The sequence below is a fragment of the Branchiostoma floridae genome, chromosome 5 (assembly GCF_000003815.2).
Source record: "Branchiostoma floridae strain S238N-H82 chromosome 5, Bfl_VNyyK, whole genome shotgun sequence".
Classification (NCBI taxonomy): domain Eukaryota; kingdom Metazoa; phylum Chordata; class Leptocardii; order Amphioxiformes; family Branchiostomatidae; genus Branchiostoma; species Branchiostoma floridae.
In genome coordinates, this window is record NC_049983.1 from 19,742,668 (window position 1) to 19,757,310 (window position 14,643).

Below are 14,643 nucleotides of genomic sequence, written 5' to 3' on the forward strand. Positions count from 1 at the left end.
GGAATTGGACCTAAAAATGTTTAGGTCCAAGTCAAAAAAAAACCTAAATGTCCAGACTCAAGTCCGGACTTGCGAAAAGCTATCTGTCACTTATATTCCCTTTTCTTGTTCTAAACCATCTAAAACCTTCCATAGACAGTGAAATTTGCACTTGAAAAAGCCAAAAACATTTTGTGTTTACACTGGCTGTATATAATTTGCATGTATTTTTCACATTGCATTTCAGTTCATGCTAACAGCAACATGCAATTTTATATGCACCATCCCCCCTCCCCCTCAAAAAAGAAAACTTTCTAGCGCACATAATACGCAATGATGGGTTCAGGTCCGGACTTATAAGTCCGGACCTGAACCTGAACTGCTGGACTTGAATCCGGACCTGAACCTGAATATGAGTTTAGGTACGCACCACTAATTACATGCATAATTTCTTTAACTTAATTCCAAAACCTTATTCCTACCTATCCTTCCTCCTAATAAATGTATCATAAGAACAAACCCTGCTTCACAAAATCTACTTTTTTTGTCGCTATCGTAAAAAAACTCATCAGCCCTGGGCAGCAGTAATATCCAAGCAGATGTTGGGACGTAATATCTTTTTGGGGTGATAAGTTTCCATATTGGAAGTATCTTGTATCACAAGTGGCTGCATGTCCATTCAATTTTTATATTTTAAAAGGCATGTCTACATTTTGATGAGGGTGGGAGTGGGGCTATGGGAAGCGCTTTTCTTAAAATATGCCACCCCCCTACAAGCTGATAATGGCATACTCCACTGTCTACATGAGCGTGCATGTGATCACTTGCCACCCTCCACTCCCCCACAAATTGATATTGGTATACTCCACTGTCTACATGAGCATGCATGTGATCTCTCCACACTGTCGTGGTAAACAGGAGCTGGGACCTGGGTGTAAACTGTGACAGCTGCTTAGTGTCACCACAACACTTTGTCAACTAACCACTGTGGTCAATGGACATTACAGATCAGAGCAAAGTAGGGATGTTACTGAAGAAGAGCCTTTCTAGCTGATGGATCCTTTAAGATGATGACTTCTTTGTAAGAAAATTAATGTAAATACAGTCAAATCTGTATTGGCGGCCACCTTTGCATAGCAAAGCACCTGGCCATTGCGGTCACTTTTTGTCTGTCCCCACTAGTTCGCTATAAATAATGTCAATCATCCTGTACGTGACACGTCATCTTGATTTCAGTATCTACAACTAGTGCTTTCTAAACTATCCCCTTACAAATGACAGTGAATTCTCACATTGTAAGTATCTGAAATTTATTTGAATATCCATTCAGGTTTTGTCCTAGGGCATGCTGATTGGTCCCTTCTGTCCAAACCCCATCCGGAAGGCTTGTGTAGGTTGTCTTGTTCTTCTGCTTAATGACCTTTTCCATGTGTGTACCTATCTCAGAAGGGACTCCTAATTTGAAAGGGGCAGTTTGGGAGTCAGAGTACACTTAATGTCAAGGTCATTTACATTTAACATCTTCTATATGTAAATAAAGGTCAGTTCAGGAGGGGATTCCATCCCGACTTGACTGAGCATAAGCGATAACACGATCACAAAGACGTTTCTGCTCAACTGAAAGAAGGCGTTTGGCAAGGTGGCAAGAGCAGTCCATGGACAACACTTTACAGACACATTAGTGGCCGGAGAAATGGCTTCTGGAAGCCCCTCCAACTGACCAATTCACTCACAGTCCGAGTCAGAACGTTAAGCCAATGACAGCTGATTGCATACATTGATTTTCGCCAAGGAAGCGTGACTGCGAAGAGAAGGAATCAATACATCAGCCAGCATGTTGGCTGGCACTGCGGCTCGTTTCGTATTCATAACTAGAAATAAAGTACTTAACAGGTCACTGCAGAAGACTGGAGAATTGCATGCACTTGATCTTTCTTTCTCACACACTGCGTCGCTATATCCTCCTCCTCATCTCCTCTATCTCACCATCAAATTGTGCCACTCATGCACAGAGGTGTTTCTACTAAATGTCACCCAATTGTGGTTTATTAGCAAAATTTTGCAGCGTTTGTGTAAAACAGTTACGACACTGTATTATACAACAACAAAAATTTTACTATCCATTTATGTCCTGATACAAGCTATCGTACGTTTTGTGCTCAGGCCTTGTAAAATTTTAAGTGTCTAGAGTCCTTGGCATTGATTGGGAAGATGTGTGGTGTCTTGTATATTGAAGATGCCACCGAGCTGAGCTACAACAAGCACCAGTTGTACGAGACCATCACTACGACAGGGGCGTTCCTCGTGTCGTTTTGGTTTACAAGAGCCATTAACATTCTTACAATACCAACCAGCATTTCCATCCTTTTGAACAACTTACTTTCAAAATACAAGAACAGTTCAAAAATTTAAGTTAATGATTTCTGTGTGTGTGTTAACGCTTTTCGAGTGCTTGTGCACTAACACAACTGGGCAATCATGTTGTATTGATCCAGAATAAACCATGCATTAGTTCATACAGCAACAGTCCGTGTCTAAAATTAGTGCTGTGTCAAGCTGGCATCTCCGCTCTTCAATCACACGTACATAGTTGAAGGCAAATCAACAGATAACACAACATGGGGTCCCCTGGCCCGAGAATACCTCACATATTAAGGTCTTTCATTCATTCATTCATTTATTACCGGACTGCCCATCACAAATGCTTTAATTAAAACTTTGTAAACTAATTTTTCCACATCCAGAACATATCTGAGGTCTTACTTGTGTAACACAACAAACTTGTATTGTTGTGCATGTATTACTGCGTAGAAATTTTCTCTCTGATAGCTCCATACATTTTCTCCGATAATGGTGAGTAAGAGCACAGTAAATTTCAATTTCAAAAGATCATGTTACTGTTCTAGTAAACTTAGATCACTGCAAATACATGTGAGTACAGAATGCAAAGGTCCTCGTCATAAAGACCACACTAAGTAGTTTCCAACATTTATGCCATGAGAGAATTACGCCACTTACGCCAAAAGAGAATTATATTGGAACATGGGTCGTTACATCATAATCCCGAGAAGATACAGACTAATGCAGCAAACCTGGAACAGTTTTATGTCAATTTCGCCTGATTTGCGTGACTTGAAAAACCGATAAGAATTCATTCATCACAGACGCCTGCCCCCTTGATTGGAATGGCAATATTTTTTTGGCAGTGAGCACTGTAAAATTTCTAATCCTTTACTAGTTACATGCTACATTTTGTAATTTGCACAATTTCTGCTTCAAAATACCTCAAATGAAACTGCTGAAACATGAACTGCCATATACTATAGATTGGAAATTCTGTCAAAATGGTAAGGTTGCAAATAGAGCATCACTTCCATTGCTATTTTGAAATGCAATGCTGTTCTTACAATAATAATAGCAAAGTCCAAGGTTTTTCTGGCTTACTACGTTATCTCAACACCACCTTTCATGGATTTACAGGGAAACAGAGATTAGAAATGCATTAAAACGTCTCTGCCTAGATACAGTAAATGCATTTTCCTTCACAGTGATTTCATTTCATGGTATGAGGGAAAAAGAGGTTTTTGTTGAGATGTTCTATGTTTATGATTAAAAAATTCTGAAGCACAGTAGTAATAAAATAGAAATTAGCATACTCGCAGAGTCCCAAATTCATGGTGGCGAGATCATCACAACATAAAACAAAACCATAAAAGTTTGAAGATCTACAGTAAACAGTTTCCCCCAAAAGGTTTCCCATACAGTGTAGTTACTGATGTCAGAAATGGACTGACTTTAATGATGTGACTGGGGCTATGTTGAATATAGGACCTGGGGTTGCTGGCTTTAGGATCCATTTGTAGGGATATGTTTTAGCTGTGATTTGTTGCGAGGGAGGCAAGGAGAGGATATCAGCTCCAGGGAGATAGAGAAAATATGTGTCGTAAAATCAAACAGCATTTTTGTAATGTTGACAAGACATACAGCGAAATGTTAATATTACACCCTGTACGTGATTGTCAACTTTAATGGCTGTCCACTCAATGTTGATCCACTACGGTAAAGCGAATGTTATTAAAGTTCACATCATGATATAACAAGACAATCTTCTTGGCGAAGGTAATAATATTTACAGTGAATAAAGGGCATAGACTTATCATATATTCACGACCATATGGTAGCCATATGCAAATAGTAGCCTTCAAGTACAGTTAATAAGTAACCTATTGGTGTTTGTAAATGATAAGGATGTATGGACAATGGAAAGTACTGATAACTCTTTCTGCAAAACATAGCAAGCAAATGTTGCTGCATGAAGTATATGTACAATCAACTGGATTCTAAAAGGAAATCCTCATATTTTTGAATATTGAGTAAAAGACAGCATAAACGTAAGCCTATATATTATTAGTCCGACTTGAAAAGGAATTTTTGACCAAACTATTTTTTTACTACGAGATATATGTCTGTGATACTGATACATAGTGTTTCCAAGATGCCCAAAATGGAGATGTGCATTAGAGAGGAAAATCCCCTAGAACATATCCATGAGTGGATAAATGGATATGGAGGTCTGTAAAAAACATTCCCAGCAACATTTTCTCTTTACTTGTACCTGAACAAGCACATTGATGCTTAATATGAGAAGCCTCTTTACTTGACAGTATCCAGACCTAAATACCTGTAAGTGTAAGTAGTGTCCCAGAGGCAAGTACACTAATGCTGTACTGTACTTTATACACGGCATAAACAGACAAGTCCTAGACATGACGAACACTGTTCGAGTGCGTGGGTGGGTGGGTAGACTAAAGACTTTCCCTACATCTTTAGTGTAAGCGTGGGTTTCTAAGGCGTGGGTTGTCAATCCTTCAGAGCAGCTGACTGAAAGGGGGAAGTGCGTCTCTCTTCAATTGGCAGGAAACGGGATATCTCTTTAGCCTCCTTGTTCCTGCGCTGTCTCTAACAGCAAAGGACACTACTGCAGTCAGCTCACTTTGACATTGAGCCATCTAATAAAGGTTACAGGTATTGCCAAGGGAAGAAGCCAACTCAGTGTGACCAATATATATTACTGGGCAGACTGAAAAGTACATGTAGTTTGAGTCATGTTTGTACAGAAAATGGGATGCCCTTTGCCTAAAATAACCATCGGCCATCAAGGTTTGTCCTTTCAGCTGAACAGTTTTACAGATCAGCCAATGAGAGAAGACAACTGTGTCTGCTAACATGTGTTCGTAATTGATTGACATCACCTGTGACATTAGTTTGCTTACTTTACCCCACTGACCAATACAAACTTTGGAAGACATTCTACCCTGTGTATCAACAGCATTGTAGGGACAAATGCGATTTAAAACTCACAACTACTTTCACAACAGCACCAATGCACCTATGGAAAATAAACGCCAGTAGTTATAGAAAGGATCTAACGTGATATTTATTCTGTCCACAAATTGATTAACAACAACAGATTTCTAAATGAACATAATTTTGTATAGCTTCCAGTTGACCTTGACCTTGTAATCACAAGCCCCAGCTAATGAAGCCCCCTACAGTCTGTTCTAAACATTGATGCTATGGAGTCTTTTTCAAAGCCGCCCTTTCATGCATTGTTTCCTCTGTACACACACCTTTTCTTTGCTTTACATGTTTTTGCCAACAAATGTCTACCACTGAAACAGACCTCTCCACAGCATGTAGGATTATAACACTGGCTGCCTTGTTTCCATAACTCTGTAGATGGCTAGCTGTCAAAATCTGACCTGAAGTTTGGCAGGGCAGTTTCTCTTTGGGACAGTTTTGATAGTAACTTTATATATAGTAGCTGAGAATGGGCTCCAGATAACAGCAAATGCCCCCTAGGCTTGCACATGTGATGGAGCTGGTCTTTCATTACATGATGCAGACACCTTGAAGCAATATCAGACTGAAGATTAAATCATACATATTCTAAGAAAGAACTGTTGGTCTATAGAAATACCAACTAAATGTTTAGTATCAGAAACAGGTCAATTTACGTACAAATAAAGTTGATGAGTACAATATGTAAGTGGGCTTGCATGGGAGATTCATGGCCTCCCATGTAATTTTCTAGAAGTGCTGGCTTTTATTTTAATTTGGAGGAGCAATGACTTGCAATTATCAACATGGACTAATGTTCACTAACGTGGGGTGATGAAGTTTGCCTTGACTAGAGCCTGTGTTGAAAATCACGCATCTGCACTCCCCCCAATGAAACAAAGCCAGCACTGCTAGAAGTCTGCGAAGAAGGACTGCCTACAAATTATGCTCAGAGTAAGAAAGAAGTTTGGGAAGGGCCTAATATGCTTTATCAAAATTTTGCCACCTCACTATGAAATAGGTGTATGTGAAATTGAACAGCCTCCCCCACAAATTCTGGAAATACCTTGCATGTGAAATGTGGAAATGGCATGCAGGCCCCCATGTAAAACTAAAGCCAAGACTCCAGTCTAAAATAAAATTTACTCGTACTTCAAGTAGCAGCGGAAATGTCTAGAAGAATCAAACCACCTGGAGACAATCAGGCCAAGACAGACCAGACAAGCTATCTCATGAGAGCTGACCTATGGTGTGAATGTCTATGCCTTGTACATCTTGAATGCAGACATAGTAAAAAACCTACAGTACAGGCCTGTTTCTCCTAAAACACGATAGGGAACTCATAACATTTCTCAATATTAAAATCTCTAAAGCCATGTATCAAATTTCTGCCAGTAGGTAGCTTAGGGAGATGAGTTTTACTTTGGCTTAGACTAAGTTAGAGAAGGGAGAATTTGTAATTCACTGTTTTACCCTGGGGTAGTTTTCTTCTTGTCTCATTTTTCACTGGGGAAGGTCAGAAGAAATGGTGTCTACCATACAAAGAAAACCCAAGTAACAGACGCCTCTAGACTTGAAGAAATGGACCTGTGTAGGAGGCTTATCTATGGTAGCCAGCGGTACTCTTTTCTGACCTTTAGATGAAAGGTTACCGGATGCCCCATTATTTCCTGGTCAGACTTTATGAAAAATGGTGTGTCAATGTGTGGTAGTTTTCAGGAAATAGTGCTCATTCTTAGGCTATTCCAAAAAGAGGGGGGGGGGGGGACGAGATGGGCATATTTTTTTCCTGTGTACTTGATTTTGCTTTGCACTGAGCTGTGGTGATTTGTCTTTCCTCATGAAGATGTATTCTGGACAAGAAATGAATGCTTTTCTCACAATTTGTACAAGTAATAAGGAATGTAAGATGGCTAGCATTTCACTTATTATTTTTGATGCAAATCAATCAATTTCAAAGACAAATACAAATCAATCATATTGGAAGGTGAAGTAATAAGGGGCAGCCATATGTCTTGTTTATGATTTTTTTTACATGAAATTAAAGAAAAATAAAAAATTTCCTCAGTAGGCTTTAAAAAATTCAGTACTAGTAATAGACCAAAGGAGCCTTTAACTACTAACTGTTACTATCAAAGACTGAATGCCGCAATGCTATGCAACAGAACAAGATTTCAAATGATCACAACAGTCCAAATTACATACACTTGACCAGACAGGAATAAAAGGGAACAACACAGATTGCCATTTGGTTGTTGTGATTTATCCTAATGTACTGCAATGGGTGGTTTTAGACAAACAAGGACATGTTTTCATCTGTAAACAATTCATTCCCATTGACAGTTTTATGTTCTACACAATTGCAACTGACAAGCATAATAATTAAATTGGACCTAGCCGCCTAATGTAATCTCCCAGTGGCCTGGTCTAACTGCAATAAAACCCTTTAGAAGTGATATTTGCCGTTTTCCACGCTTTTTTAACTCCCAGTTGCTAAGAAATTATTGAATATAATGTTTCTAGAAGTATTGAATACTTACTTCAGTGAAAAAATTGAAATTTTGCTTGGTAACAATCATAACGTTAAATTTACAACAGATCAATCACTACTTAGTTTTCATACTTAATTCTACAGCAATATTTCCGCACTCTTACAATCTTATTTGCTAGAGAAATAGAATATCTAAAAGATTTTAAAACATTACATTTTCTGTTTAAAAAACAACACTTTTCTTAGACTTTGTGGCAATATAATAATAAATAGGGACAATTTTTTGACATCATTCGTTTGACATATCAGTCAGCGGGAAGCTCTTTGCATCTCCTTCAGCCTTCCTTCTTGAGCTGGCAGCTTTTGATCGATCCCTCCAAGACGACGGTGTGTGAAGCCAAGATATTGAGCGCAAAAGGAAAAGCCTTTCCCGGAGATTAGATAATGCTCCCAGCATGGGACTGAGGAGTGGTGTAGCGGTGCGAATTTTCCCCCCAACCTTATTTTCTCACAAATATCTCTTGGGTTTCCTACCAGCCGGCTGCTCCTTCCTAATGAGTTATTTTGCGTGTGCGGTATTTTTTTCCGTGGGTGTTGGAGTTCAAGTTTGTAACGTTAGACCCAACTGGGATACTGTTATCTACAGAGACATGACATCAGGGGTTCCGCCATACCTCAAAAAGATCAAAGACTTCTGGACAATACAACGGCACATCGCCTAACTTTTACCCCTAAGACCACACATGGAGGATACCAACATAATATATTCTTCTAAAAGAGACCAATCTTATGGGTCAAACCACACTCTTCCCGGTGTTGGGAATGTGGAGGAAAACGTTGCAGACTTTACGGGAAGTTGGCGTGTTTAGATAAACGCCTATTGTTGCAGCGCTAAAAAATCCACTTTTGTACCGCTCAGATCTCAAGGAGGAAATAATTTGCACACAAAAATCACGCTGTAAGAAACGATCGAGGAACGCAAGAGCTTGGTACGTACCCTCATCTTTAAGATGACTAGCTCACGGGCTTGTAGCTCGGCTTCTAGGATCCCGAGTAACCGCAGCAAGTCGCCCTTCTCCAAGTCTGCCAGCGACTTCAGAGGGCCAGCGGCCGCTTTAGCAGCCGCTTTCTGCAAAAAGTGCCGAGAAGCAAAGCGCATCAATCGGTCAATCAAGAGCCGCACGGACAGCAAAAATACACGAATTAGCTCGGAAATGAGTCTTGAAACCACCAGGGAGAGGTGTGGATGGTTTGAGGCTTACCTTGGAGGGTTCTGGTGAAGTATTTTCGCCGTTTTTCGACGCGGCGCCGATCTCCGCATTCTTGGTCGCCATTTTGAATGAGATTTGACGTGTAAGGCGATGCCGCGCAGGATCATACCATTCCTGTTTCAGGGGTGCAGATATCACTTAGGGATTTGAGTTTGATACATCGTTGTAAGTCTTGTATTACAGTAAGTACGTTTTTCATCAGCATAGCTCTATGATATACGATGAAAATTGTGCCAATAGACTTACAAGAAAACAGAATAAAAACTATGCCATACATATAGAAATCCTGTGTTTTGACAAATTTCGATGTCAGATGCAACACTTTCACTTTTTCACTGCGTCTTTCCTGGTTTCCAATAATTCAGACCTCAGAAGAGCCGCAACAAGACGATACAATTTGTTTTCGATAACACATGTTCTCAAAGGATCTCCAAGCGTCTGTGACAAAGCGCTTTTGCAGTAGCGAGTCGATATTTCAAACTTGTGATGCGCTAGATACATTTCTCCAAGTCAAGCTATAATGAATCAAGGGGTTTTAAAGTATCGGCTATCAAACATTCACATCTCTGTCTAACATCACTGATAATTGAGGGTGAGTGGTTCGTATATCAGAACAGTTTATGTCCATAGACTGCAAATAAACTAATAGTAGGCCTTGTAAATTACAAAATGCTGGACAGTTTTAGCCTCCATAGCAGGCTCCCTGGACCTTTCCTCGTATTTTTTTGCTCATAATTCACTTTTGTTGTTTTTTTCTTTCTTTTTGTACTGGGTCGCTTGTACTGCCCACGCGAATCAGTACAAAAAGAAAAGACCAGATAAAGTGCAACAAAGACAGGAAAAAGGCCAAGAGAGCCTGCTATGGACGCTAGACAATTTCGCCTTCATTTTAGCAAGGAGCAAAAAATGTAAAAAGTAAAGATTTGAGTAGTAAATTAAAACTTTAAAGGCATCAATGCATGGTTTGCAACCTTTATCTATGCATCCCAGATTTTGTTTTCGACACGAAAAAAGGGAATCTAGGAAAAGGCAACGGTCTAATCCCCTCAACCATGCCTCAACGTCTGCTTGAGTTGAAGGCCCACTGCTTACAACCAGAGATATTGCGCCACCTATCCACGACCTTCATACTGCAGGGAGACCAATTTTCCGGAGGGAGCATGCATGTCGGTAAACAGATACATGCCGGTCTCCAGATGTCTCGTTTAACAGTGACCTCTGTCCTGACCTCGGGCGACAGAACACGGCATGCCGATGGGCTGTCCAATTTGTTGCGAGGTTCAGTGCTGAGTCATTTCCGACCTGCAGGGCTCGGAGAGATCCTGGGACGCTAACAGGCCTAACACTAGTAACAGTAACAGGGGTAGATCATTTGACATGACTTGACATTCTGTAATTCGACATGGTTATGTTTTGTGATATTTGGGGTGCGTGTGCCTGTTTGTGAAAAATATTGATCGAGAAGTCGTCAATGGATTTTCATGATATTTGATATCTTCACTTGGAGATCTAGATTCTGGTTCCCCTAGCGGCCTTCTAAGACACTGCAGCAGAACTTTCGGTTCTGATAGTTCATTGCAGTATCTCATTAACGATTACATGGGGTTGGAGTTTTCTTTAAGCAGTTAACGTTACTGGTTCATCCCTAGCACTTGCGTACCACAGACCAGCGTTTTGCATTGTTTGTGGAAAAGACAAAGGTTGATTGGGAAGGATGTAACCTGCTTGTGAAATACCCTTGCTTTTTGTCAGCCGGACTAATCAACATAAAAAAGCATATGAAAAGATTGCAATCTTCCCAATCATCATCTGCATTGACTCGGTCAAGAAAACGATAGGCTTACTTTGCCTCGCGATGTGAAAAAAAGAAATAACTCAAAGAAGAGCTGAAACTTGGAGACAGACCGTTAGGGCAATATTTCGATTACCATCTGATCATTTTCTTTTCATATCATTTATCTTTTTATCAGTAGCAAGGATTAGCGAGCCGGCTGTTACGACGGAGTACTTGGCCGAGGCTAGATCACACACAGTTCCTTCATCTGTTTCTCAGTTGTCCTCCGGCCTCAGTACGTAAAGATTACAGCACATTAATAACATAGCAAATTACGTAAAAGCACAGCAGACACAAAAATTAACGCTAAATAAAACACATTACAGTTGTTTTAATAGTTGTTCTTGAGTATTGATTGGTAGCTTCACTACAGGCCAGAATCCTTCCTTGGGTTGCTGAATGATTAAAAAAAAGGTCAAATAGTAGCCTCCTTGGTAGACTCAACGATTCTGGCTTTTGAGGGTTTTATAACATTCTAATTGCATATAAGTTCTAATTTTAGTTGGTTGCCTCCTCTTAGAATCCTTATACGACTCAAAGATACGATACTTATGTGGAAAAGTATGAGTTCTCCAAAAATCCCAACTTGTAAAGCCTGCTACGGATGCTAGGCCATTAGTCTTTTGAAGAATGCAGAAAAAATGACCAATAGGGTAACTAACTTGCAAAAGGAGAGCCTGTTAAAGAGATGAATATTTGTAACTATATATCCTAAATAAATATTTCCCGCAAAAAGTCCAATGAGTGCACAATGCACCTGTGGAAAAGAGACGACCAGCGAACAAAAAACGTATTGCAATACGGCACATGCAAGCTCTCACTTCCGTCTACAAACTGTCTCAATAAGTCAATTGCAAATATCAAACATTCGGTTTCGAGTGTCCACACTGGGGCATGTTTGTGGTAAGGGGATCAGTTGTCAAGTTCCTTCCTCTAAGGTTTTAAACAAACCACGATATTCAACCCTTTATTAACAATCTCCAAGCAGATGAAAGAATCTGACTTATTTTCAATATTTATTTTCTGTTCTTTTCTTACACCTACATGTTGGTCCGCGATTTTCAACGTTGCCTATGTTCTCTTGTGTCGGGAAAGGGAGTTTGCTGAGGAAGGGAGTTTGCCGTGATAGCAAAAACACGCACCGAACAAGTCCAACAGCTACATCTGCTCGGAGATTTGAGAATGAGAGAACCACAGAGATCGATTCCGCCCACGTGCGTACTTCACAGTTACTCGCGGACATTGGTCTACTTTTAGTGTCAAACAAGCGAAGCCACCTGTGCTTTGTGAGTGTGTGTGTGTGTGTGTGTGTGCGCGCGCGCGCGTGCGTGCTTGTGTGTATGTGTGTGTGTGTGTGTGTGATCGATTCCGCTCACGTGCGTACTTCACAGTTACTCGCGGACAGTGGTCTTTTAGTGTCAAACAAGCGAAGACACCTGTGCTTTGTGTGTGTGTGTTTGTGTGTGCGTGTGTGTGCGTATGTGTGTGTGTGTGATCGATTCCGCTCACGTGCGTACTTCACAGTTACTCGCGGACATTGGTCTACTTTTGGTGTCAAACAAGCGAGGCCACCTGTGTTTTAAACAAGAGAATGGAAAGGGCTGGCTCCAAGGATCGATCGAGAGATCTCTGAATAATTGAAAATCGCGGCCTATTGTGACAGATAAAACGATTGAATACTGGTATAATTACCCATGAACCCGAACTGTTCTAATCATGAGTTTGATGTAAAAAAAAATGTAAGAAAGGATATGTTGCGTGTCTGTTTATCCAGTATCATCGTGCGAAGATTGAACACACACTGAAGGGTTTCGAAGAAGAGGTTTTGTTGATGAACTGCATAAAAGCGCCGCCTGTCGGACACAACGTCCATTCCAGCCCGGCTACCACCGTTGCTAGTCAATTTGCATCCACTGCACGCGAGAATAATAAAAGAGCCCAATGAAACAATGAAAAAACATACATTCAAGACATTACGAAACAATAGGACCTTTATTTATTATCAAAGTTTAAAATCTCACATTTAAAAGACATTCAAAACCTACCTACCTTAGTAGTCCCTTGACCTCCAGGTCGTTGGGGGAGGGCGAGGGGGGGGGGGGGGTCGTTGCTAAAATACAACCAGTAGATTTCTAGCGAGGACACGATTCCTTCACATGCAAAGTACCCAATTACCACGTACTGATCTAGTGGCACAAGGTAGCCATGAAGATAGAGAGTTGCCTCACTTAATCACTCAACTTCAGTAATAAGGACAATTTTTATTCTCCTGCATTATCATATATGTTATACGATTTATACGTGCTATAAAGGAACATCAATTATCATGGATCGCAAAGTATCACAAGGAACAGTATATGTAGCAGTAACAATGTTAACGTGGATTCTTGTGCGGTTTGTCTAATCTCCAAGCAGATATTGGAAAACAAAAACTGTATCTGTATAGCCGGTAGAACTATAACCTTTGCCTTTGGTGTCACACACCAGTTTCGAAGGCACGCATCTATAAGAATATTCAATGTATGTTTTGCCTGCCAACATCTGCTTGGAGATTCCAAGTTACCCGTGAATCACCGGTTGCGTGCTTTCCGGAGTAACTGACTGGCCCCGTGTGTTTTCTCTTCCTAGAACAGAACCTAGATTCTGCAGTAGTAACAATAAACGAGCGGCTTGTTGACGCAAAAATTAGACCATTGTCCGCGAGCAACAGTTCAGTACGTGTGGAGGATTGGGTACTGCACAATAGGTAGTTCCAACAGAAACAAACGAGAACTTCATACGTGTTCTGAGGCACAGTGTCTGATCGAGGTAGCATTAACAGTTACCGCCATGTCCGCCAAGTTTACGCTCGCTTGCGGTCGTTACCCTGTACCAGACCGTACTACCGGTGAGTGAGTAGCCTGAGTACCATTGTCCGTAGTGGCTCACTCACTCACTCACTCACTCACTCACTCACTCACTCACTCACTCACTCACTCACTCACTCACTCACTCACTCACTCACTCACTCACTCACTCACTCACTCACTCACTCACTCACTCACTCACTCACTCACTCACTCACACGCTCACTCACTCGCTCACTCACTCACTCTCTCACTCTCTCGCTCACTCACTCGCTCACCCACTCGCTCACTCACTCACTCACTCACTCACTCACTCACTAATCCTCGCCGCAAATCAGCCTTAACTCACTCCTAACCAAGCCAATAGCTAGCGAAAGTATTGAACCAGCGGTCAGTACGGAGGATGGCACTCAGGCTGCCAGACAAGCCACGTGCATCTGTTTATTGCTATTGGAATAATCCTCTAGTAGGTTTTGTTTCAAACTCAGGACTGTGTATTATTCAAAAGAGAGTGCTAGCGCCCGGTCATTCACAGGGCACTCCATGACAGTAGAAGCCAGTAAATGGCACATCGGATTAGAAACAAAAAAAACACATTTCAACATTTTTACATCTGCACATTTCGGTCAATTACACGGGATCCCCCAACCCCAAACCGGCCTCCATTCACTCCATTGTTAGTGACTTCGCTTATATGCACGACGAAAAGTCACCAATGCCAGATAACTGCACGAAAATTTGTCAAGCCAAGGAGGTTAAACTAGGACATATATAATCTCCAAGCAGATCTTGCGTGGCATAAGATAGTATAATCAGCTGGGGAAGGAGTTTAGCCGACAAAGGAGTAAATTGGCCACGCGAAGGAGAGTTACTCCTCGCCGG

General features: G+C 41.0%; 1 protein-coding gene across 3 annotated transcripts in view; it reads right to left on the minus strand.

Moving 5' to 3' along the window:
• The window catches only part of LOC118416091 (cortactin-binding protein 2-like), a 100,478-nt gene that overhangs the window by 25,858 nt on the left and 59,977 nt on the right, over positions 1-14,643 (minus strand). For 2 of the 3 annotated variants that reach the window (XM_035821153.1, XM_035821155.1), the window contains exons 4-5: positions 9,073-9,195; positions 8,808-8,939 (exon numbers count right to left, since the gene is read on the minus strand). The exons of the other annotated variant lie outside the window; for it this stretch is intronic. In XM_035821153.1, the coding sequence (XP_035677046.1) occupies positions 8,808-8,939; positions 9,073-9,144 (204 nt within the window). In that variant the 5' untranslated portion in view covers positions 9,145-9,195. The remainder of the gene's footprint in view (positions 1-8,807; positions 8,940-9,072; positions 9,196-14,643) is intronic. 3 annotated transcript variants of the gene reach the window in all.